This window comes from Phoxinus phoxinus (assembly GCF_949152265.1).
Source record: "Phoxinus phoxinus genome assembly, chromosome: 6".
Classification (NCBI taxonomy): domain Eukaryota; kingdom Metazoa; phylum Chordata; class Actinopteri; order Cypriniformes; family Leuciscidae; genus Phoxinus; species Phoxinus phoxinus.
The window spans coordinates 31,785,980-31,813,526 of NC_136881.1; the positions used below are offsets into that span (position 1 = coordinate 31,785,980).

At 37.9% G+C, this 27,547-nt stretch overlaps 1 protein-coding gene across 3 annotated transcripts in view; it reads right to left on the reverse strand.

The window, feature by feature from the left end:
* Positions 1–27,547, reverse strand: part of ctnna2 (catenin (cadherin-associated protein), alpha 2) — a 450,781-nt gene that overhangs the window by 349,687 nt on the left and 73,547 nt on the right. For all 3 annotated transcript variants that reach the window (XM_079617041.1, XM_079617042.1, XM_079617043.1), the window contains 4 exons: positions 23,009–23,204; positions 17,616–17,782; positions 16,006–16,125; positions 15,428–15,694 (listed from right to left, as the gene is read on the reverse strand). In XM_079617041.1, coding sequence (XP_079473167.1) covers positions 15,428–15,694; positions 16,006–16,125; positions 17,616–17,782; positions 23,009–23,204 — 750 coding nt within the window. The remainder of the gene's footprint in view (positions 1–15,427; positions 15,695–16,005; positions 16,126–17,615; positions 17,783–23,008; positions 23,205–27,547) is intronic.

Sequence of the window (27,547 nt, forward strand, 5' to 3'; positions counted from 1 at the left end):
ACCCCCGAGAGAACAGCCAGAAGCAACAAAATGCTAACACCCACAGCAGATCTTTATGAGACTTGCTTAGATAATACACCAGGCCACTGAGGGTTTAGCAAAGTGCCAGCAATAATATTATGTGAACACAATGCTAAATGCAGAGTGCAACATGAATGGAATGCAAGACAAACACAGAGGTGTCTAGAAGCCTGAGACCAGACTACAAATAGAGAGTATATTGGAAATAAAGGTTTAGGATTTTAAAGAGAAGTTCTGATTTTGAACCTGTAGCGCTTTGTTGAAGGGAAGAAGACGAGGTAATTACAATATAAATGTTCTTTATTAATCCAAGAGAAAAACACAAGCGAAACGTGTGTAAACAGTGGGGCGACAGTGGCTCAGTGGTTCATGTAGATTGTCTACAAACCGAAAGGTTGGTGGTTCAATCCCCGGTTCCACCTGTCGAGGTGTCCTTGAGCAAGACACCTAACCCCAGCTGCTCCCGACGAGCTGGATCGCCTTGCATGGCTGACACCGCCGTCGGTGTATGAATGAGTGAGTGAATGGGTGAATGTGAGGCAATATTGTAAAGCGCTTTGGTGGCCATTGGGTCTGTGAAAGCGCTATATAAATGCAGTCCATTTTAACAAAAACAATACCAGACAGAGGGGGAGATGGTGAGGAATGGTAATGAACATAATGAAAAACAGTTGTGATAATTGATGAGTGTCCACGGAAACTGATGAGTGGCATGAAACTAGAACAAAGGAAACATGTGACTGAAGACAAACCAACTAAAAGTCCATGAAAATAAAACTGAACATGAATTTGACAGAAGCAGAATTGTGCACCATTTGAATTGAAACTCACTTCGATGGATGGATGGATGGATGGATGGATGGATGGATGGATGGATGGATGGATGGATGGATGGATGGATGGATGGATGGACGACAGACTATCCGACAGACAGAAAAATGTAATTCAATACTTCAGTTCTGAATTTTGGAAAGTCCTACAGTAAAATAATGTTAAAAATGTCAATTAAATCAAATAAAATCTGTGTCGTAAGAAACAAGAACAGCATCCAACATGGGTTCCTTTGTGTATTGAGGTGAGTTTGATAGCAATGTGGAAAAGGAGGATGTGTTGTTTGTGAACTCAAGAGATGAGTGTTGCTTGGGGAATGACAACTTGATGATATGGCCTTGCTCGCTGACATTGTGCAGGAAAAGCAATAAAACTAGTGTTGGCCCAAAGACACTGCCCACATTCGGACACACACACGCAAAAACAACTTACAAGTTAAAATCTGTCACCTAGACACAGGCAGACAGATAGGTAGGTCGACAGATATAGTCTGGGAGAATATTGGTCTCACACCTTCACTACAAACAAGAGTGCTGGAATCTTCAGTCCCACAAGACTTTGAGAATATCTTCATTCAGGGTTAGAAGCTACCGATGGCCAGGACTTATATCAAACATGTAGACAGTTGGAACATGTCAACGGAATCAATAGCAATCAACACGCTGGGCATACCTCAATAAATGTGATTGATTTTCCTTCTGAAAAGAGATATGGAAGGCCACAGATTTATACAACTGAAATAATTCAAAAGGAGATGAGGTCATTTCATGTTACGCTACACCATGACATGTCATATATAACGCTTAAGAAGTGTAGTCAATGACATATTTACTGCAGAATGCAATAATATGTGTCCTACTGTTACCATAAAGAAGGCCCCCACCCTTTCTCCTAAAAAGCGTAAATCATTTCTTATTTCGTTCAACGTGGAACTCAAAAAAGACTTTGCCTTTTATATCTTCCTGTTAAGTATTCCACAACATACATTTTAAATAAAAAAGCCTTAACTGGAGGTTTATAGATTTCCGTTGTGACCGCATGGTGCATGATATTTTGCATTACTGTAGTCATTGAAGAAAAACAGCTTTGCAAAAAGGAGATAAAATTGGTCTGCGGTGCTCGTAATCTCTATTCCAGGTTTTGTCTAGCATCCCAGGGGGGCACCGCGCACATATTCCCGAACAAAGTTTATTTACCAGGGTTGGTGAAGAGACATGGAAAACTTTTACAAAGAAGCCTTGGACACACTGCCAGGAAAAGAAGCTGCATTTGGCAAGAACCAAGCAGTCAGCTCAATATCCCTTGCCCAATCTCTCCTCCTCACTCGGTTCAGGAAGGTTTAGCATTGGCCTAGGCTCCATCGTACTGGGTTCAGCTCAATGGCTGTTCCAGAAACATATGAGTGGGTACACTGGCTTTCTGTAATCGTTGAACAAATGACCTTGACTTCAAGGCAAAGCAGCGTGAAGGGGAATATGTGAAAGCCAACCCATCACATGAAGGCCTTAAGAATCTAGAGGTATCCATTGAATGCTAATGAGTGTGCCATTCACTGAAGGTTACAATGTCCACTCTGAAAAGAATTACATACAGAACCAGTTGTGCTGATTTTACACAAGAGCCTCTGTGAGGTCAGCCAAAATTCATCCTCAACCATTTTTAAGTGTGATCAAATTAATTATTTCTTGCAATGCACCTTTTGTGGTCTCTTGAATAATTGTAACCACTGTTATAATACATTGTAATACTTAATTGAACACACCTATAATGCATTAAAACACAAGACAAAAGAAAATTGCAGATGTAAAAAGGAATCCGCAAATAGTATGTACTGCATTTTCACTTTGGTTACAATTATTTATGAACAGATATATTGCCTCATATAATAAATTTTGAATACCTTTATAATGCAATATAGGCTTTAAATGTTTAAATGTAAACCTGTTTACTGTGCTATCACTTTTAAAACAATTTGTGTGTAGTTTTGCGATTTTTAGATTACAGTTAGTGAGTGGAATTCACTGTTGTAAACATTCCACTGTCATAAATATAGTGGATAGCTGATTTGGATAGATAATTGCCAATTGATTTCCTAAAGCAAAGAAGAACCATGTCGACTGATAAGGTGAGCTATATTACAACCATAACAAAAAGAATAACATACACCAGGAATGGCAAAATTACTCCTAATCTCACAATTGAAACACCTGCGATTCAGCAACCAGCTGCTAATGCACTAGCATACACATAAAGTAGACTTATTGACAAGTTAGTGTGAGTAAGGGCAAAACAAACAATATATAGTACCTTTAATGGCCAGTAGTTGGCGATATCGCTTATTTTGTAGCAGAAATAAACTGCTGTAGAATAAGTTACATACCTTGCAAAATGTAACAAGTAATTGTATTACTCATTACAAATGTATTGGAGTAAATATACTTATTTAAAAATGAAGTACACTATACAAAAAAGTTGCTGCCTTGAATTTTTAAGTGCAACCAATTTGGATGTTAAAGCAGTTTTAACTTAAATTACATTAAACTTACTTTTAAAAAATGAGTTGAATCTTATAAAGCAATATAAACACATATGTTGTCATAACTTATTGATCATAGAATTTGTTTACATTTTAGAAGTCAAAGTACACAGTCACCAAAAATATATGTATGTACAGTAACTCCTTTACTCAAATACTTTACACCACTGCATATTGTGTGCTAAGCATCTGAATGTGTATGTGTGTAATCAAATGTTGGCGACACAATAGCCCACATCAATTTGACAATATAGACTATTACAAGCTACAAGAGATGCATCTGCAAGGCTGCAAACTTTCAAAGCTCACCTACAAAGTGACTACAGACTCTGTGATGTGAAGACGAAACCAATAAGGTTACAGCCTACACTGCCTTGTTGTTTCATAAATAACACTGGCAGGAGAGTCATTTGTACGTTTTTTTCCCCCCTATTAGATGCCTTGATGTGCTTCAAGTGCTCACGCTACTTCTGACATAAATAACAAATGGATTTACAGAAGGGCGCTTTGTCGCATTCAGTGTAGAATGGTGTAAGCCTCTGCCATGATGTCCGTACTGATAATACTCCTTTGCTAAAGCAATATTGGTTTGATGTATTGTGTGACGTACTCTACCAAGGCAAAAGGCCGTAACTTTGTTTTTGGTCGAAAATGAGTTATTGATATTTTTGGCACATTCAAGACCTCCTTTATCATGTGGATAAGTATCCTGAGACAATTTCGTTGTTGTTTTTTTCCAAGAAAATAATGGGTTGTTCTTAACAGTAACTTCCAAAAGCCCATGAGAAACCAAGGCAGAACACCGTTACACAAGTTACCGCTCTTTGGCTTTGTTTTGGAACGCTCAAATTGAGTTACGGTTCTTTGCCATTATTAAGCCGTGCGTCTATATGAATTTACTGTGGCGGTGTTCTGTCAAATAATGCTACCTACCAGATTGTACGGTGTTCTGCCTTTGTTTTACTGTCCATTAAAATTTGCCGCATTTAAATGATGCTTTAGCCTGTGTACTGTGTACAGCTGCCATCAGTCCCTGTAACCTCTGAAATGTCCTCAGAGGGACAGCTTTGTCCTGCACAAACGCGGTCAGAACATTTAGTATGGTCTGAACCCGCTCCATCAACAAACGTGCGATATCGATCGTGAAGGATATATGCAGAGTTGACAGAAAAATGTTTCTCATGCCGTAGCATGTGAATACAACAAAGATCTAGCGCCCAGCCTAACCCAGGTTGGGTACCGGACCTGGTTGAAACACGCATGCATCTAGCTGGCAGAGTGCCAAAACTGCACCGGCGCCTTCAGCACCGCCCTGAACACGGTCGAGCCGACGCGGGACTAGTATTTCACAGGGAGTGATAATAATGTAGCAACAAGTGTTTTGGTGAATTCAACATAATGAAGGCAAAAAAAACAAAAAAAACCCTTGCTTTAAAAATGGACTGTGGGTGGTCTGTAGGCATATCGTCTGAAGCTGAGATGTTTTAATAATATAAATCATTCAGTATTAGTAGGCTATAGAAAAAAGAAAAGAAAAACTATAAACCACAGCATTAGTGAAATTGCGAATGCTTCTAATGTCTGTTATTCGGATAACTACTGTAGCCGAGATGAAGGGGAGCTGCTCTTTGGCCGCTAAATAACTAAATATGTTCAACACACAGAAGAGAGACAGATATTGATTTTGGGTAACCTCTGTGAAGGGGTTTGGCTCCTCTGCAGGAATAAGAGGAGTGAAATTCCAGGTCTGAGGAACTAGGCATGCACTGGTAAACTCACTGCTGTGTCTGTTTAATCCACTCTAATCCTAAAGTCTACATACTCAGGCCCAAAACAGGCATACATTTGAAACTTTCAGAGATCAAAAAATGGGATTTTGATTTAACATGTGGGTGTTGTGTGGGTGTTTGTATGAATGCATTGTCCATCCATTTCTGACTCCAGACACGTTCAATGTGCAATGAAGCTATGTTCAGTAAAAGCCATAAAAACGCTCCCTAGTGATGTTAAGTCATTGTGAGTCCTCTCTTAAGATCCAAAAAGAGAAGAAAAAAAATGAATAAAAAAATAAAGGAAAGGAAAAGCAGAGGCTGGGTGAGATAAAGGGAGGGTGTGCCTGCAAAGACAGCCAGGATTGTAGAGAATAGATTGATATAGCAATTATGCCGAACCTTATTCAACTGCAACGAATACATATCCATATATTAGCCGTGTGCGTGCGTGCGTGTGCGTGTGTGTGTGTGCGCGCGCGTGTGTGTGTGTCTGTGTGTGTGTGGTCTTGTTTATGTTATTTATGAGGACACACATTTGTGTATTACAACTTAAACGTGGTTTATGAGGACATTGCATGAGTCCTCATAATTTTAAATAGCTTAAAAAACATAAAAAACAATGTTTTATTAAAAATGTAAAAATGCTAAATGTTTCCTGTGATGGGTAGGTTTAGGGATAGGGGCAGTGTAAGGTGATAGAATATACAGTTTGTACAGTGTAAAAACCATTACGCCTATGGAATGTCCTCACAAGTAAAGCAAAACAAACTGTGTGTGTGTGCGTGTGCGTGTGTGTGTGTGTGTTTAGGACTTGTAGTTGTGTTGTAAGAACAGATTATTTATTCCATGTCACTGTGCTGACATAAGATGATTTAAGGAGAACAGGAAGCTCATCTGACATGCCCCATTGGTGGTCTGTCAGGTGTGAGCACTAATTTGACAGGTGCTTTTGTACTACAGATTAATCTAACAGCAGGGGGTCCTTTTTGGATTCTCCATCATTGTGACACAGGAAATGACATAGCAGGGGATATGATGGGGTCATGAATGAGACAACTCTGACAAAGAGATGACTTCCCGGCAGCCTTGAGCTACAATATCCACTTATATGAGAGTATGAGGAAAGGTCACACATATGCGTACACACCTAATCACTATTATAAAATCCACAGAGGCAAAGACACATGGTAAAAAAAAAAAGGATGACAAATGATTTGCTACAGACACAGCTCTGTGTGTGTGTGTGTGTGTGTGTGTGTGTGTGTGTGTGTGTGTGTGTGTGTGTGTGTGTGTGTGTGTGTGTGTGTGTGTGTGTGTGTGTGTGTGTGTGTGTGTGTGTGTGTGTGTATATATATATACGATATGAGTGTTTAAGCCAGAGGGGGGTCTTTTCCCAGAACACTTTCATCAGAAGCCTGAAATGATTGTGGGCAGGTATGAGAGGGGAATTTTCAAAATAGCAAAGAAAGAAAAAAATGAACGAAAAAAAAGAAATAGAAGGAGGCAAGGAAGCAAAATGAGTAAAGAAAATAATTTTGAAAGGATGAGGATGTAAGGGATGGAGGAAATGAGGAAAGGAATGGTAAAAAGAAAAAATGCACAAAACCAAAGGGATGATTGAAGGATGGGGTGGAGGACATAAAGAAAGGAACAGAGAAAATAAGAAGGAAAGAAAAGGGTACACAGCAGAAGAAGGAGAGACAGCAATATGCATAAAGAAAGGAACAGATAAATTATGAAGAGCAGAAAAGACGATGCATGAAGGAAACACGGAAGAGGAAAAAGAAAGGAATGAATGGATGAAAAGAATGAAGCAAGAAAGGAAAGAAAGAAAGAAAGAAAGTAAAGAGGCAGACAGAATTGGTGAAATAAAGGAAGGAAGCATAGAAACAAAGGAAAGAAGGAAAGGATAAGGCATATAAATAAATAAATGAATAAATAAACAGAAAAAAGAAAGAGAAGATGAAAAGAAAGAAATGACAAAATTAAATAAGAGAGGTTAGAAGGGAAAGAAAGAAAGAAAGAAGGAAGGAAACAATAGGTAATTAAAGAAGGAAGGAAGGAAGGAAGGAAGGAAGGAAGGAAGGAAGGAAGGAAGGAAGGAAGGAAGGAAGGAAGGAAGGAAGGAAGGAAGGAAGGAAGGAAGGAAGGAAGGAAGGAAGGAAGGAAGGAAATGAGAGAAGGGAAGAATCAAGGAAGGAAGGAATGAAGGAAGGATACGAGTGCTGGTGATGGTTATTTTCACAGCAGTAGAACACACACACACACACACACGCTATAGCTACCAATCCTTACTGAGATACAGTATCAATACAGAGCTTTGAGTGCAATGAAAGACAAGAGGAAGTCTGGTCTGTAACTACCAAACCAGAGAAGATGTGAAAGAAACGACATGAATCATGCTTGTTTTTAGACAGAGTGGATTCTGGTGTGGCGCAACACTGCCCCCTACTGTTTACTGTGAGATGTGCACAGTCTGACCAATGGTGAGTGCTGCCCAGACACAACCGCGTCACTCCACAGGACACACGGCGAAACCAGTGATGCTGTATAAATAAACAAACTCCAATACTTAACCTCAGCATGATGACATCATAGTAGGCTTTTGAATGGAAAATTACTGAATTTGCAATCATCTTAAAAAGTAATATCAACACTATTAATATCAGCAATAGCAGTCAATATCGCAGTCCATCTTCTGCACTAATGAGAAAACAAAACAGGCACTTTAGTGGAGAGAACATGCATGCTCAAGACACTGATTTGTTTTTCAGAGTGAAGCACGCTGGGTAAACAAATGGCTGTGTGGGGTATAAACAGTTTCTTTGATGATCTGTTCAATTTGCTCAGAGACGGCATCCTGCGGGTCAAAACAGAAAAAAAGGAGCACTCTGAGGAAAACAACAGGCATGAGTGTGTGTGTGTGTGTGTGTGTGTGTGTGTGTGTGTGTGTGTGTGTGTGTGTGTGTGTGTGTGTGTGTGTGTGTGTGTGTGTGTGTGTGTGTGTGTGTGTGTGTGTGTGTGTGTGTGTGTGTGTGTGTGGTGCACTACAAAGGCGGCTGCACTAATCTAATTTTCAATGTTTCTCTATGATCCTGATGTTAAGTCCCAATGTGCACTAAGAAGACATGATATGTGTGTGATTGTGTTTGTAAGAGAGTAAGTGTGCACTTTGCAGGGATCATGCATTGCGCTGTTCCAAAACCTAGGGTGCTGCATATAAAATAAAATAAAATAAAATAAAGGATAATATAATATAATATAATATAATGGACTTTTTAAAAGACAGTAAGATTAAAAAAAAAAAAAATTTATTAACCTCACACAAGGACACCAATCAAAAAAGATTATGTTTCCACAGAAATATTAAACAAAACAAATGTTGTAAAAAAGTATAATTATTTTATTTTTAGCACCTAATAAAAGCATATAAAAATAATTTCTGAAGGATCATGTGACAGAAAAATGGAGTAATTATGCTGAAAATGCAGCTTTGCCATAGTGTTAATTTCGTCAGACGAGACGAGACGAAATATGTTCGTCAACGACCTTTTTTTCCATGACTAAGACGAGACGATGACGAGACTGCACTACTGTTCAAAAACGCTGACTAAGACTAAATTAACATGCATTATTGTTGACGAAAAAAGACGAGACGAAAATGTTTTGCATAAAATAAAAACTAAGATAAAATCTCTCTTCATTTTCGTCAACAATCGTCTCTGCTTTTTCATCAGCTGTACGCCTTTAAAATATTCCGAATGAGTTCGCGCTGTTGCTCAAGTAACATTATGAAGCTATGGTGTTTGTTTTGGCACATACATTATGCAGGTTACGATTGTATTGCTTCCACTAAAGAAAATAATGCGCTCCGTCTCTCTTAGAATCCTGTGTGTGGCAACGATCCATGGCAACGCTCTGTTTTTCATGGCAACGGTGTGTTATACTTAGAAGCGCATTCTACATTAGAATTCGACCAAGCCATTTAAAAAAAATGTTTAAACATACGCACAGATTGTTACATAAAATGGTGTGTGTGCGTAGAAAGAATTCGTCCACACGCCGCTCAAAAAAAAAAAAAAAAATCCTGAGCGCAAGTCCACCGTCTAACGTTAGCACTAGGCAGGCTTTTTGTGTTAAATATTTCCTGTCGCTGCGCAGGCTTTTTTATTGTACATGACAGACTAATAAACCTTTTCTTTAAAGGCTTAGGTTATGTCCCGTTAACCGGACCGTTGCATTACGATTAAAAGCAGTATCAATAAAGTAAAAAATGTGAGGTGCAGTCAAGTTCGAGTGTATGCGCTGTTTAAACGAGTGTTCTCACGATACACTTGTTGTGATTCGCGGAGTTTTGACAAGTTTTATAGTCTTGATATTGTTTCTTATTCAAAATTGGTGACTTAAAAACTATGAAACCTCTTCCCGTGCCTTTGTAACTTCAGTCGGAGTATGGGCCCCAGCTTTTGAATTGTGATGGTTAAAATAAAATACAGAACAGTTTCATCATTTGTAAATGTGTCTCCTAAATCAGAAATTGAAAACCAGACATGTTTAACAGCATTCAACAAAAATCATTCAACAAGTGTATTTTGTCAGGTAATTATGACATTTTACCAATATTTGAGATATGTGAAACACTTTTTTACTGAAATGTTAATCAGAAATAATCTCAGTAATAATGTGTTATTAAAAAAATACTTTTTTTTTTTATTAAAACTTGACTAAAATGAAAAGACTTTTAGTCGACTAAAGCTTGACTAAGATACCTTAAGTTCTCTTTTGACTAAAACTAGACTAAAATGATGAGACTTTTAGTCGACTAAAACTAGACTAACAAAAAAAGATATGTGAATGACTAAATATGACTAAAACTAACAAGGACATTTGGCACAAGACTAAGACTAATGGTGCGTTCACACCGGACGCGAATAGCGCGTCAGGCGCGAGTGATTTCAATGTTAAGTCAATGCAAAGACGCGTTACACGCATTTTACGCGCGTAACGCGTCTTTGCATTGACTTAACATTGAAATCACTCGCGCCTGACGCGCTATTCGCGTCCGGTGTGAACGCACCATAAGACTAAATTAAAAATGGGTGACAAAATTAACACTACTTTGCCATGACAGGAATAAATTACATTATTTACTAAAAAATACATTTTATTATTACATATCATATTCAAATCGAAAACAGTTACTTTAAATTGTAATAATATTTAACAACATTACTGCTTTTATTGCATTTCTGATCAGATAAATGCAGCCTTGGTGGGCATAAAATACTTTTTTTCAAAAACATTAAAACAAATCATTGAACAGTAATGCATAATAATAATAATCCCAATAATAATACCATACATTTTATAATAGACTCTAGCTTCGTCTGCAATCTTGGATTTGTTGTTTTCACTGAGCTTGTTGAAATGCGTTCTGGGATTGCCTTCCCTGAAGTATACATCGAATGCTGTCTTACAATCTGGTCGAAACAAGTTAACTTGAGAGGCAACATAATTAAGAGGCCTACCTTTTGGAACAGCCTTCGCATCAGGAGTGGCAATAAGGCCCTAAATCACTAGGTTTTGGCACAGATCTCTCGTTGTCCCTCAGACCTGTAAACTTCCACACGACAGATGTGATAAACATCCCTAAAACGCCACAAGTCATTTCCACAGAAGCGGTAAATGCTGTATAAACTGCAAATCTTGCCAACTTGCCCTCTAGTGAGTTCCAAGCCAAATTTTGTATCACTCCATTTAGAAACCCAATAAGATCACAGCATATTGAGCTCTGGATCAACAAACAGGGCTTACGGGCTCTTTATCTTCCATTTGCTCAGCTGTTTTGTCTTTTCTGTAAGATTTTAAAGCAATGTCCTGGGTTCAATAGCAGTTAAGCTCTATCGACAGCATCTGTGCGGCGCGTCGATTACCACAGAAAGTCATTTGGTCTCATCCCTCAGTTTGTCAAATCAAGTAAAAATCGTGTTAACAGTAATACACTCACAAAGAAAGCTTATGGGACAAGGCATTGCACCGGGAGAAGCGTTCAAATAACAAATAATGTTTTGACATGGAACTGCACTGATACAACCTTGGCTGTCAAAAGAAAGATAGTTAATACAGAACTCTTGTTATGACCATGTAAAGCTGGTAAACCAATCAATAAGTAATTGTAATATGTAAATATTTGACATGGAAACCATGATAAATTGGATCCAATGATGAATAGAATGCTCAAAAGAACAAGATTTATTTGTAACATCATTTTTTGTAAAGCAAACATGCATAACATTGATCAAAAGTGACATTAAAGCATATATAATGTTACAAAAAAAATATTTCAACAAAATGTTGTCCTTTTGAATATAGAATCCTCTAAAATATTTAGATATTTTCCTCTAAACTATTTTCCACATTGCTAATAATACTACATGTTTCTTGAGCACCGAATCAGCATATTACAATGATTTCTGAAGGATCATGTGACACAGAAAACTGTAGTATATATATATTTTTTAAAACATTGTAATTTGTAATATTTTACAATATTACTGTGAAATAAAGTATGAAAAATTATGAAAAATGAAATATTATTATAATTGTTTTAAAAATGGCATTTCATGTCAAAATGATGGTGACCCGCATATATTTTGTCCTCATAACACCGGCAAAATCTCATACACAGACCTCACTTCAAAACAGGTCAGACAGAATATCAAAGCAGAACATTCCCTAGTAGATGACACTTTTTCACAGAGAATTTTCAAAGAGATGTGCAATTTTTGTCATGCCATTACTATCTACCCAGCATGCATATTCACTCTGATAAATACGAGTGTGAAAGCTGGGTGAGCTGTGCGTCTGAGCTTCATGAGAAATGCAGCAGGTCGGGGAGAAAGAGACTCATTAGCGGGACGTCTCCACACTTCACGCCCGTCTCGCACCTCCAGCTGCGATTCCTCTTTCACAAATCATATGCATCACTGCCACACACGGTCTAATACTGTCCAGCAGGTGTGAGAAAACCTCCATTAACACTGACTATCAAGAAAGCGTGACCTCAACAAAGCGCAGGGACGAAATTAGACACAGAGGAGACAGGAACAGGAAACTGTGTCCACGTTTTGAGTTGTAAATTCAAAGAAATTCTGTGGATCAAACAAACAAACAGGCTTCCAAAACACTTCACCTTCTTCCACTATCCCGTCTTCCTTTGTCAAAGAAAATGCCACTGGCCCAGCCAGAAGTCACATATTGTCAACCAATGAGTAATTTTCTCTACACTCTAATCTCCTCATACAAATATCCAAAAGCCATTTTGTCCAACGCAGTTTTTTATATATTCCAGGCTGCAAGTTCTGAACTTGATTTCCATAGACTTAGATGTTAGCATATTGCTGTAGTGAATAAAATGCACTTCTATATTTAATCAACACAAACAGAGCAGGTTTCAGATAGGCTAGAGCTGCAGTATAGCTGTCAAAGTCTTAACCATTTAAATCATCCAATCTAAAACACAATTATTTCTGACCTGTAAGCTACAGATACGTCACAGCTGAAATTGTCTAGAGTTTTGATTACTATAATTTGAAGTAAAATTAAATTGAAAAGTCAAAATATAAAAATAAAAGCTCATTCAAAATATTAATACATACTATAAAAGCAAGGCTGTGCTGTATCGTGAATAAGTCGAGTGCCTGCAACCCCTTCTTCAGCCGTGACCTATTCACAATACAGCACTAGCCTTGAATACCTTATTGCTTTTATAAAACGGTTGCAACACAAAACAAATATTAAATCCAAACAAATATGTATCAATGCAACTTTTTAATTAAGTAAAATGACTAAAAGCCTTCCTTCCGCTGGAAAAAATAGTCCCTGACTGTGAACAGCAACAGAAGTTACATTATTTCGCCATTAGATGGCGGCAAAGACTGACTTTATGAGTCAGTCAGTAGTTAAGACTTTTAAATTGATAGGACTGAAACTTGTGAACATGGAGAAGCAGCTGACAAATGACTATTATTATTTATACAGCGGATTTATTATTACAAATATATGACTGACCTGAAGGAAAATGCTATATCTACTGTAAATGCAGGTACACTCACATACTCTACTCTATAAGCTTCAATGAACAATATCAATGAGAACAAACACGGTTACGCTGCTAAGAGTGGTTGCTAAGGGTGTTGTTTTATCGTGAATAAAACCCAGCTATTGACCAATCATAATCAAGGACTGGAACTAATCGTTTTATAATACTATATAAATTATATTAAAATAACATAGTCACTGAGTGCCGCTGCTTTTAGGAGTTTCATGAAGAAATATTTGATGAAAAAATACCAATTTACACACATTTATGTGCCATGTGGTCATATTTTGGGACTATACCTATTGTCCTCCAGATGAGACATTAAACAGAGTTCCTGACTCTCTGTGGTCATTAATCCCAGGATGTTCTTTGAAAAAGTGTAGGGGTGTAACACTAGCATCCTGGCCAAATTTGCCCATTGTCCTCCATATGGCATCATAACTGTCTCCTCTCCACCAATAAGCTGGTGTGTGATGGGCGTTCTGGCGCACTATGGCTGTCGTCCCATCATCAGAGGTGGGTCATCCAGGGGCCAAAGAGCAAAAGTCCTGCCATATGTTTATTCCACCCATAAACTCAGTCAGCTGATTTCACTAATTAGTTCTCTCTCCTGTCTGAATTAGCAAATCCAGGTGATTGGAACAAAATACTGAGGAGGACTTTTACTTTCTGAACCTGGACTTTACACCTCTGCCCATCATCCAGGTGGATGCTGCAGATTGTCGGTGGTTGAGGAGATTTTCCCCTTCCATATGTAACACGCTTTGAGATCTGGCATCAAGATGTTAGCAGCAAGTCCTTCAAGTCCTTCAACAAAGGATAGCCTTTGTTGCCCTTGTGCATCGATGAGTGTTGGGTGCAAACACCCTGTCGCCGGTTTGTTTTGTCCCTTAGAATAAGATGTTGGCAAATATAAGCACTGTTGGCAAATTCCCACTACTGCTGACCGGGAGCAACCCACAACAAGCCTTGTCGTTTCAGAGATACTCTGACCCGGTCACCTTGCCGTAACAATATGGCCCTTGTCAAAGTCGCTTAGACCTTTATTCATGCCCATTTCTCCTGCATCCAACACGTTGATAATGAGAACTGATTGTTTGCTTACCATCTAATCGACCCAGACCTTAAAATGTGGCCTTGCTAGAAGATGATCAACGATATTCATAATGTTTTGGCTCTTCAGTGTGTGTGTGTATTGTTGTCTAAAAGCACCGTTGTGCTACAGTGGATTTTATACATTTTTAATTAACATTTCTCTTGATTAATGTGTTTGGTGCCTCCAGGCAACATCTTATTCTAAACTACTGATATAAATCTAATTTGAATGTACATCATTTCAAACCGATTTGGTATCATTTATCCACTTTTGACAATTTCGTGTGCCAACCTGAAATGCCTTGAACCTAATACCAATCACTATTTAAGCTGACATCATTTTAACAAAAGTCTTAGTGAAGATAAAAAAAGGCTGATCATATTCCAAACTTTATATAGTCTTAATACAACCTGCACTACATGAAAAAATTCACTACATTAATTTTAACATTTGTGAACAGTAGTGTTTATGATCACCTTAAACGTCCTTCATGACCACTAGATGGCAGCCTAACCTTATATTCCAAGTAGTCTCTCACAGGAAGTTAAAACTTCTGTGATGGTTTCCCATTAACGTCAATATTAGAATAATCTTGACTTCTTGTTTTAAAGAAGAAGAAAAAAGAAAATGAAGGGCCCATTGCTTTTGTTATTGTACACAACATATTTGGTACAATATGGTTACTTTAAAAAAATGTTGCAGATTCTCATGGTTAGAAAATTATATTTGCCATATTTGCTTTTGTTTTGCTTTGTTCTGTGCCAATGTCATGAGTTTGATCCAGGACTTCCTGTTTGAGTAAACAATGGAAGATAAGCAATGGCGGTGCTATTAGTGGTGTGGAAATTACACACCTTCGCCCTAAATATTGACATGTCAAATTGATCGAACAAAGCGCCAAGCACCTTCAAGGGACTATAACGATCTTTAAAAAGCTTACTGATAAGTTGACACATTAATCTGCAAAATGTGATAGCTTGAAACATTAAAAAACAATGAAAAAACTGCATCATGTTACAGTTTGTGTGACTGCATACTAAATATGCTGCTTGACCCCTTACTGTACTCACGTCAAACTCATTGAGAGCGGCTGCCAGCTCGCCGATGCCAGCGTGACCGTGCTTCTCGTCGGTGGGCGAGGAGGCCTGGGCAGCGCTGGAGATGCCACCGATGGCCTCTTGGACCTGTTTGAAGACGTAGTCACGGTTGGCACGTGTAGCGGCCACGTCGGGGTGGCGCAGGAAGGCCTGGGAGGCAGTGTAGAGCATGGTGGCGTTCTTCTTAAGAGCTCCTCGAGCTGCCGCCATCTCATCCCTGCACTGAGGGTCCTTCAGCTCCTGCAACACACATACACACACGCTAGCTATCGAAAGCTACTGTACAGCAGCAAATGAAATGAGTAAAGTTTGAAGATTTCAAATGTAACTGCTAGGCATCCATCCATCCTATAATTGTACAAAACGCAATTAGTCAAAGACCCTTCATGCATACAACGATTTGTGATAGAATGGACAGAATTAAAACGTCTTAAAATCAAAACAAATCATTATATTAGCCTTTTGTTATTAAAAAAACCGAAATATAAATTACCGTACATAAAATTCATGATATTCTTAAATTCAAAACACAAGTGATATTTAATAAATACCTGCTGTCTGCGAGCAGCAACGTAGTTAAGTTTGACCATCTCTTTCCCAAACTCCTTAAAGCGATTGGCCAAGTCCTGCTCGTTGGTGGCGTTCTTGACAGCTTCTAGAGCTTCTTCCACCTGGAAAGACACGCATCAACGCACGCACACACACACACCCAGCTGTTTAGACATCATCCATAAAATGAATGGTAGAATAAAAGTTCCATAAAGCACACGGTTAACTTTTCTAGTGTCTTATTATTGGTTCTCCTGGGACACATGTAATGCGATTTCTGACAGTTTTCACTCTCCGTAATGAGACTAGCAGAAGAACAAGGAGGTGCTTTGTCCCTTGAGGGACATCTTAAAGTTTCTCAGTCATTTCCTACGCTATAGAAGTAATTTTTTTTTTCCGCAACCATTGAGTTTGACAGATCTTAGTTCTCAAATGTGTTTACCGATTATATAACAGAAAGGCCGCTGGGTTAAAAAAATTAAAAAAACTCTAAACTGTTATTTATAAATTGTTGGTTTAGAGTGAGAAGAATTGTGTCTGTTTCCTTCGTGCCAGTGGGGAACAAAAATCCAAAGAAAACAGAACGATGCAACTAGCAGAAACAGGATTAAGGGCAAAACTGTATGAAAATTAAGGTATAAGAGCAAAAAGCCTAAATTCAGCCACTCTGAAATATAATTATCTACACCGAAATTACAAATGCAAAACATGAAGCCTATTTGATGACCAGGGGCAAGATAAGTGGTATTTGAGAGTGTTATTTATGCATTTTAATTGTATGTTGCAAAGTTATGCCAGGAGGTTGATGCTTCGGCAATATGTGCTATGCAAATAGAGAGCACGAGTGGAAATAAAGAGAGTTTATTTTTTTCTACAATAAATATAACTCCTGTGCCATTGAAATAAAGGCAGATGTGTGTACTTGGATATCAAAACAATTGAGAGGCGGGTCTGGCTTGTTCTGACCCAGTGGACAGTGACCAGCTGTGAAGACCAGCCGCACTCAGTTACTCAGTCAGAACGAAAAAGGAACAGAAAGATGACAATTAATTTTCCAGGAGACAGCTCTCACTCGCAACAAAATGTGTGTAAAAGTGTAAATGTTCAGGTGCAAAAATTTGTAAGGTGGGTAGAGAGTAGGGCTGTATGATCTGGTAAACTAAAAAAAAAAAAAAAAAATCTGGCAAACTAAAAACTAAAAACCTAAACTAAAAACAAAAAGCAAAGCAAAGAAAAAACAAACAACAAATAAAACAAAAACAAAACAAAAAACAAACACAAAAACCATAAAACAAACAAAAAATTATAAACAATAAATTATTAATGATAAATAAATAGTGATTCATTTCACAAATATACTGCAACTGTGGGGGAAAGACAAAAGAAAAGAAAAAGCAAATAACAAACAAAACAAAACAAATGCAAAAAAACCAAACAAAAACTAAAATCTGGTAAACTAAAATCAAAAATCAAAGCAAAAAAAAAAAAAGTTTTAAAAATGATAAACACAATAAATGATTAATGAGAAATAAATAGTGATTAATTCCACAAATGAACTGCATCTGTGTGGGAAAGAAATGACCAGTGCGAGATGACCGAGAAGAGAACGTACGATCTTGAGGTGAGCCAGGAGCCTCATGACATCAGCCATGTCAGCCAGGATGAGAAGGCGCGTGACAGCAGACAGGAGGGCACGGGCGGCACGGACCATGGTCCCGCGCTTCACAGAGGAGCAGGGGTCATCCGCGAACTCTGAGGAGGCCACGTGCATCGTCTCACCTGCACAGACACAAAAACAACATATTTAATGTTATACCACAAAGCAAATCCCTTGTGCATATCTAGGATATTTAACTCGGAACCAAATAAAGCTGCCTGGACATGTCAATGGTTTATTAATAGCTGTGCGTCTGTTTACCAGTGACATAAACTGCGAGCACAGGCAAGATTGCCAAGAGTGTTCATTAGTGAAACAGCACACTTCAGAAAATAAAAACAACTATGCAGAAGATTGCTGGTGTCTGGAACACAATGTGCCATTATTGAGTCAAACTATATTGTCCATGAAATGCAGTGCCTTTCGAACTTTTAATAAACATTTCAAAACTTTGAACACAACAGAAGAGATCAATATGCCGAGGATAATAAAACCGAAATTAAGAAAGCCATTTGTAGGTTGTCATAAGCAGCTGTTTAAAACCCTTGCATTTTGATTGACAGTACTAGATGACCATGCACTTTCTGAACATTTATTTAGCACTCCATTTGTCAAAAGTAGCATTTTCATTTATTTATGAACACATTTTTTTGTGCCTAAATGATTCAGACTACGTCAGTACGGTACTGTGGCATGCTAGCTGAAGTCGAAATGAGCAATTCGTCTCAGGTTCATTGACAGAATCTATTAATGACCCTACAGTAAGTGGACCTCCCACCTTCCATCCGAACAGGAGCCGCAGGTGGGACACGGTTGATTAATGAAAGCTTACAAAAAGCCCGGCTGAGACATTAGCAAATGTCAATCTGAGAATGATATACAGAGATGAAAGCTTGTGGCAAACTGACTTCACAGAGTCTAGGGAAAGAGAGAACTGGAATATTTGTTTTTAAACACGTAAAGGCTCTGTGTGGGTGAACACTTGCGTGTACACCATAAATACGGCTGTACTTTACCGTATGTGCGCATTCTGCCGTTTCTCTCACACGCTGAACTGAAACGACAGAATGCCAGCTATTCTTAACAGTGTCTTGCTGCTGAAATGTCAGCACTGTCCTCTGGCTCTGTGTATTTTTGTGGCAGCTCTACCTTCATGGATTACCACAGGAGGTTTTAATAATATTTCCATTATAGCTGTTTTTTAACCTCTACGGCACAATTGAACCAAGTCAACAGTACAGCTATATTGCTCTTTAATTTTCATCAAAATAATGAAACGATCATTATTTTTGCAATATTGTCTTTTACCTCACTTTGTCAGAAACCATTTATTCTTGTTTTCACAAACCAGGAACGTATCGTATCGAGGGAAGTGAGAAAAAAAAAACTGTGGTGAAAATCACGCTTAAATGCTTTAAGTCAAACCATGTGCAAATTCATGTGTCAACATCATTGCTGAGTTTTTTTCTCCTTAAACCTGCAGTGAAAGAAAAAAGACAGTCTCAAAAAAACGCGGTTTGAAATCGCTGGTGTTTCTTATGTCACAGACTACATTGTAACCAATCACGTCAACGTGCGTGCAGGCTTTAGCATATCATTAAATGTGCAATAGGTGATTCTCTGCAGTTTTTTTTTTCTTATACTGGTTGAAAGTCTCCTCACATCCTGATAGCAACCACTATGTCAAGCGGTCTAAATGTATTTTTATAAATATATATATATATCATCTGCGGAATGCGTATGACCATAAAATGTCCGTTCAATCATTTCATTCGGTCTGGAAAATATCCTTTTTGAATAGTTGATAGACGATTACTGCAAAGCCGCTTTGAAACAATCTACATTGTTAAAAGCGCTATATAAATGAAGATGACTTGACTTTACTTGACGATCAATACTGAGTGTTCGCTGGACGAACAAATTAATTGATGGTAATATTTGTTCAGCTACATAAAGATAATTTGATTAACTGATCCAAATATGTATAATTAATTATAACAAGTTATGATTCATTATTCATAATTCCCTGTGGAGCTAATTTGCTACAGCATTAAACCAAGCTTTTATAGTTGAATGCTTCCGAATTTCGGATGGCGACTTCTTGAGCCAATACCAGTAAAGGCTATAGGTCTTAAAAACTATTAGGGCGAACTCGGTCAGATTCAATTATTCTCCAAGATACACATGGCTGTAATCTGGAAAGTGTGACAGTAAAACATTAAGATAGGACTAGGTCGTTTGCCGCCCCAGATAAATTTGGAATTGAATAAAATCATTTCTTTGAAGAATTTAGGAGGAGGAACACTTGGGAGCATGGGGAATCAATTTGACTTTGTAGGAAATAAATTTACCTCTAAATGAATGAATAAACCAGAAATAAATATAATAATTTATAGTCCCTCCTAATACTTCCTGCAACCAATAGGTTAAGGTTTGGCTGGTTAGCATAGTTTAGTTAGCTGCTGCTGATAGGTTACTTTGCATTTATGGCACAGGTCTAGAAATGAGAGGTTGCACACTTACAGGGAGGCCCTGAAAATAGCCGGACAACTGCTATGGTAACGGATTTATCCAGGTATTACAGACCTTGGTGCAGAGCATTTCGGCTAGCATTAGCTGGATAGCATATCGATCCCTGAGATGACCCTGAGCTCTCATTACTGGAACCTTGTTGAAAAACCACTGAAGTCTCTTTAATTTTGCAATGGATCTTCTGCATTGTCTTTTAATCCAGTGTCTACTTGTTAAGTCTTATATAATTGATTGGAAGCTTAATTATCTTTTGTTTGAAAGTTTCACAAAGTCATTTTTCATTGTCGGTAAGTGAATAAATCAATAACTGCGGGATGGGACACAGGCGACAATTAGATCGAAAAAGAACGGCTTCTCCTTTCTTTTTAAGCATTTTCTTTGTCCTTTGACCCCGTTTCACACAGAGTAGGCTAACAGACGGTCATCCATGGGAGCGTTAAGTCACTTGGACCATTATGCCCAACCTGTTTATTAACCTCATCCCAGCTAAAGGTCGGCTTGCTAATGGTCCACACAGAGTATTTTAACACACTTCATTCTGTCCCTGCAGCCAGGCTTGGCTCAGTCTCCATCTGTCAGTACAGCAGTCCATTCACTGCAGATCTGAGAACGGTTGTGCATTTTCACCACAGATGACTCTTACAAAATCTGTGGTCTTGTGGAAAAATATACACTACCATCAAAAAGTTTGGGGTTGGTAAGATTTTTTTTACATTTTTGAAGGAACTTTTTTATGCTCACCAAAGATTATTAATTTGCTCAAAAAAAATAATATATAGGCCTATATATAAAAAAAAAAAAAAAAAAAGTATTTATTCCTGTGATGGCAAAGCTGATTTTTTTGCATCATTACTCCAGTCTTCAGAGTCACATGATCTTCAGAAATCATTATAATATGATGAATTTACTTCTCAAGAATATCTTATTGTTATATATTTCTTATTGAAAACAGTGCTGTTGTGTTGAACAGTATTTATTTGAATACATATTTCTCCAAGCTGTATTGTATTATTTGTTTTACTTGTGGATTAGTTTATGTTTAAAGTCCTGAATATAGACAAATAATCACCCCAAAACCCATTAATATTATATATTAGCAAGAAATTTTAACTAAACAAATTAATCATTCATTACCTCATCATATACAGTCCTTAAAACAAACCACAAAAAAAAAAAAACAGATGATAGATAATACATTTCAGCTTTTGGAGTTTAAAATGGGCTTTTTTCTCTTCTCCACAACCTCATAATTGCTCTTCGGCTGTGTTTATGGGATGATGAATGTTCTGTGAAACACCATCAATAACTGTTTGCCATTTTCATAGAGGTAATTTGGCTGAGCAAACACTAACTTCAGTCCAGACCAATGAGTATGCAAGGTTTGGAAAGGGACTCAGTGTGTATGGGAACAATCATAAAAGAAAAAAGGACGGAGAGAAAACTTAGTAAGAGAGAGAGAGTGTGTGTGTGTGTGTGTGTGTGTGTGTGTGTGTGTGTGTGTGTGTGTGTGTGTGTGTGTGTGTGTGTGTGTGTGTGTGTGTGTGTGTGTGTGTGTGTGTGTGTGTGTGTGTGTGTGTGTGTGTGTGTGTGTGTGTGTGTGTGTGTGTGTGTGTGTGTGTGTGTGTGTGTGTGTGTGTGTGTGTGTGTGTGCTGCCAGATAAGGGCTGTAAATAATAGGCAAGACTTATAGGTGACGGAGGAGAAAAAAGCTATAACTTGACTGTCTGCAAACTGCCATAGGCAAAGAAACACTAAAGACCACAGCAAATTACCACATTCATGACTTTAATGGTGAGATAATATGACAGATAATGAGTCTGATTGGTTGCCACATGACCCTAAAAGTCGTTTCTACTCTCTCAAGAAACCAGAATGACTAATGGACAGGCAACTAGTCAAGAGAGAGCATTTTAGCCACTATGCCACACCATCTTCAGTTATAAAACCTTTAGAGCTGGCTGCTTGATGGGGTTCTGGAATGAATAAGCAGCTAATAAGGAATGTTCTCAGAACTTTGGCTTACATTCTGGCAAGTTTCAGTCAAAGTTATAGACCTTATTCAGAGCAGCGCCATGAAAGGTATGAAAGCGAGGCTGTGAGGGATAGACTTACCGTGTTTTGAATGGCATAAGCTGTAAAAAAATAAAAATAAAATAAAAGCTGTATAAGCTCCTAGATCACTTAGAATTCTCCACAGCTCATATTTTTTGCAGTTTTTCGTCAGCAGACCTAGCCAAAAACACATTAAATTACAGCACAACCCTCTGAAGAGATGTATGTCTATCCCTCACAGCCTCACTTTCATTCCCGCTAAAAATCAAAGATGGTGCTGCAGAGAATAAGGATACATTTTATATAGTTGCTTGGTGACAATTATGATGCAGGGCAACTCACAGCGTGATGCAGCCTATAGAATGTAGTTAGAATACTCCTAAAATTCAAGATGTCAGGGCAAAAATGTAAAAAAACCCTGTATGAGTTTTTGGCTCATACTTATATCATGATATACAATATCACACAAATAGCGCAATATCACACGAGTGCTGTTTTTGTCCCATATAGCATGAGTGCAAATGTGATGTTGATTTTATATATTTATATTTCAGCCAAATTTGACGTGATTAATTTGAGATTAATTCGACTAATCACCACATCGTGTAATTAATTAGATACAAAATTGTAATCGCTTGACAGCCCTAAAAATAGCATTTTCATAACGTAATGGGAACATAAGCAAAATATTGTAAGAGCATATTCATATTTTGTAGTTCGATTTTGTTTGGGACAGTTCCTCAGTGTGATAACAGGCGGCTCACCTTGCTTGCGGACGTCCTCTACAGCTGCGATAAGCTCCTCCTTTAGGTCCTGGCTGTCCTTAGCAATCTGCTCGCCCTTTTCTAAAAAGTTCTGGGTCGCCTGCTCCACGGACACAGCCAGCACATGAGCCTTCTTAGAGCGGCCCTTTTTCTTACTGGATGGGCCTTTGTTACTGGTGTTGACCAGGGTGGTCACCTGTGGACGAGAAGAGTCAAATATGAAGATGAATATAAAGATTGTTGTGTAAAAAGACTCATTTGACTCACATTTCGACTGAACTGCATAAAGTAGGTCGAGCAACATAGCCCATATGGCACATTTAAAGTAAAGCGTCATCTACACAAGGATGATCGAGCATGAGTTTGTTTATTTCTAAACCAATGGGTCAGAAAAACTGCTGGGTTTGTGTGCTTTCAGAATTATGTACATAAGGGGACGCTTGCAGTCGCAACAGTCAAAGATTTACATCTAGCTTAGACCAACAATTAAAAAGAAGCAGTCAAGCGCATGCAAGGACGTGCCTCGTGTGAACAGAACCCAAGTGTCCCCTTCAACCTCCCCATTAAATATCAAACATATGTTAATGTCACCATACGAAGTCAAATGTCAATTTAAATGGTAATAATGCAGGCATTTCAATATATAATTTTTTTTGTTTAGTTCAATAAATGTATGTCAAGACCTGAGTTTATTTACAATTAATTAAAATGAAATATTTAGGAAATGTAATATCTTATGAATATATATATATATATATATATATATATATATATATATATATGTCAAAAAAAATTCTCAAAAACAACCTTTTTTTATTTTACCTTTTACATCAGTGTTTTTGAATGGTTTATAAGAGAAGTAGCAAAATGTCTCAGGTCTGAATTGTGAAAAGAGCTTGATTTAGATTTAACAACTGCATCACAATCAAAATTCTTAAATTACCCACATTAAGCAGAAGTATGAATTTACATTTACGCATTTGGCAGACGCATTTATCCAAAGCGACTTGCATTGGATTTCAAGGTACACATTTACATTCTTATCAGTTCTTGCTTTCCCTGGGAATCGAACCCATGACCTTGACGTTGCAAGCGCCAACGCTCTACAGCTTGAGCTACAGGAAAGTTTGGACAGGGTAAAAAACAGTGCTTACTTGCTTTAACAAAAGAGATTATTTGCAGTGCAGACATTTCTGGCAATTTGCCACATTTGTCTACACATTGTATGTGATGTATAGTGACTCATTCCATAGTCAGACATTAAGCTCTCAAAGGGCCTATAAAACAGTGCTGTTTTTTCACTTTCTGCTGCAGGTCTCTGCTGGGACCGTTCTCCCAGGGTAATGTATTTTCAAGGACACCCACGCTAAGCAATTGCCATAGTACAACAAAGAACTAACTTGAGTTCCCTTTAAGTCAGTCACATTCGATGTTATGTCGGACTGATGTCATAGGATCTCACCTGGGAGTCCAATCACCGCAAGGGGTAACAAAACGAGCCAATGGACATTGGCCAGTGAGATTTGCATGCCGAGTAACACCTGCAAACTCAGCCTATAAAGCTGGTAAAACTTAAGACCACCTTTGTCTGACATTTAGCCGATGCACAGAATAACACTGGATTACATTAAGAGAGGTTTAATAAAAACAAAGCATGGTTGACTTTTAAAGGATAACATTGCAAGTGATCTTAAGTAAATCCTGCTTAGACTGGGTTAATGATAATGAAAAAAACATGAAATTGGGACAAAAGATTTAAATGACTTTGCAAGGCAAAGCTTATGTAAGGAATATCAGTTAATATTGCCAGCAAATGTTGCATTAAGCTTCATTACAGGAACTGGAGAAATGGTTTTCAATCTAACACTCTCCACTAAAGAGAGTTCAGAAAGTACAGAAGAAGTACTTTAGAGATAAATGTACAGTCATCGTCACAAAACAAACCCCGGCAAGGTTACGGCATGAAGAAAAGATGAAAGATTCAGGTATGAAACTATGACAGCTCTGGGAATCGGTTGCCTTAGACTACGAAAGACTGCAGAATTCTGCTATTGACCAATCAGAATCAAGTATTTTGAGAGTGTATAAAGGAGGAATGGTTATTTTGGGTCAGATCTTTCCAATCAATTGTACAAATCAAGTCCAGTTCACAAACATGAATCTAACTGAATCGATTCTCAAATTTAATTAAAACTACAGCTAAAAAAAAAACACCTAACCATTAGTCACAAACCAAATTGTATGACAGAAGTCATTTAGACCACTTTTATGATAATTCTATGGTATTTTGTGTCCCTTTAGAAAATCTTGTCAGCCCTATCCATCATTCATGTGCATCAAATTGAAAAGAAAAGTCATAATATTCTTCGAAAATTCACCAGAAAAGTCATACATGTACGGAGCTGATGTACATGAGGGTAACATAATAGTTATTCTTGTGTTAAACCCTTTAATATACTACATCCAATTCAAAACATATTGAAAATATCCTGTTTCACTGTGGATGAGTTCAGTGCTCCTGAAGGGAATTCCCTGACACTACTATCACTCATCACCACACAATCAATCCCAACTGAGGCTTACCTTCTCTTGGATAACACTGTCAGTGCCAATAGCAGCATCAGCAAGACAAATGAAGCACTAACATTCATAAATAAACCCCAGTTCTGGAATTCTCTGTTCTATAATAACGTGGGAACAATAAAACTGTGGGGAAGTTTTCAATAGTATTATGACAACAAAAGTTTAAATAAATGGTAGCAATAGAAAGACAGTCACGAATGGATTTATGTGTGTACACATCCTCCTTCCTTGTTCTGTGTAACACAGAGATGAAGTCTATCCTCCTGTGCCCAGAGCATTGATTTATCCATAGAGCTAGAGGCTAACCTTCCAGATGCTTGCTGATCTGGCTTTCATCATTATCATGATCTGATTAGCCCTGGCCATGAAATCTGATCACTTCTATGATGTAAGAGACATTATAGAGGGCTTTTTACACTTGATATAGTTAATCCTGGGTCATTCTAAACCCTGGGTAATGTTTCAAATTGCTCATTATTTATAGGAATAAAAGTAAATCCTGGGTATTTATTAACTGACGTTTCACACACATTCCTAAACCTTGGGTTAGCATCATTATTTCATTATTTGCATATAGGGGTGCCAGTGTCATTGATTAGGCAAACACAACATGCAACCTGTTTAAAAAAGGCTCTAGCATTGTGTCCTCATGGTACATATTGAATGGACTTGTAAGATTATAAAGGTAAGAATGAAACGAAGAATGGTCTCATCTTCTCTCCAATTCATTGACATTCATTTAAACTACATTAACTACTTTCGATTTGAGAATTTCTGTGACAGTCCAAAGCATGTGAATATGAGGCACACAATTGACTGTCAGTTGCCAAGCATTAAGCCGTAACATTCTAACACTGCATCGTTTCACACTGCACACGTATTGCATCGTGATGCAGGGTTAACAGCACAAAAGCGTTGCGGTTAAATGCAGTGCTAATCCTGCTTTTAAATTACAGGTGCAATGAGACACTGCATCCTCTAGAGGAATATAGGAGGCTTTCCCCATAGTGTCCTCCATTTTTGCATGTCTTCTTTCTCTAACACACCCTTTCAGGTCTTGGGGGTGGAGGAATGTGTATGGAAACCACTGCTCTAGAGAGGACGCAGTGCGAGTTCTCATTAGAAAGGTATGCATGTAACCATGGTTCCCTGAGAAGGGGAACGAGACACATAGAGGTGTTAGGCATAATGTGAAAAGCCCTTACTGCACGTATATTTAAACTGTCTAAGGCTTTTTACTGTTTCATCCGAACCAGCTGGGTCAACATCAAAGGATATAAAGTGAACATGACATAAAAACTGCTTTGTCATCTTGTATCTTCTAACAGAAGATATTATTACTTTTTTTCTTCATTTATTATTGCTTGATATTTGACTTCATTAAATCTGACATCAAAACGATTCTCTCATCACAGGATGAAAAAATGTTTTAACGATTGAGGTCAAATAATAAAGTTGTCATGAGCTGCCTGCAAGGAATGAAATTATTATCATTAATGAGAAGTTTTCCCTTTTTCTTATTTTTTTTTTTTTAATTACCAAATCTTAAAACAATATATTTAAGACTCGAGTCAGAAAGACAGATTCACATATTGATCCAAATGTTACCACAACTGCACAACCCATGAAAAGTCATCCAAGTCCACCTGACAACTCTGGTCTAATTGGAGACACACTCCATGGCTGGGTTTCCATGGAGATGCCCACAGTCCTGTCAAAGCCGTCAACAAAAGGTCCAGGTGAAAATAAAAGATGCACTGCCACATTGTATTGCATGATGTGGCAAAAGTCAACAAAACTAGGAAATAAAACAACTGGGAGTGTGTGAATTGTACAGTGACCAAACATTAATCACCAAAACAAAAAAGCTTCTTGTGAAAAGTTTTGACCGAAAAGTGTACTTGCATTTAATGCAAAGACATTTATATGTTTAACTGTGTCTTATGTGTGTGTCTC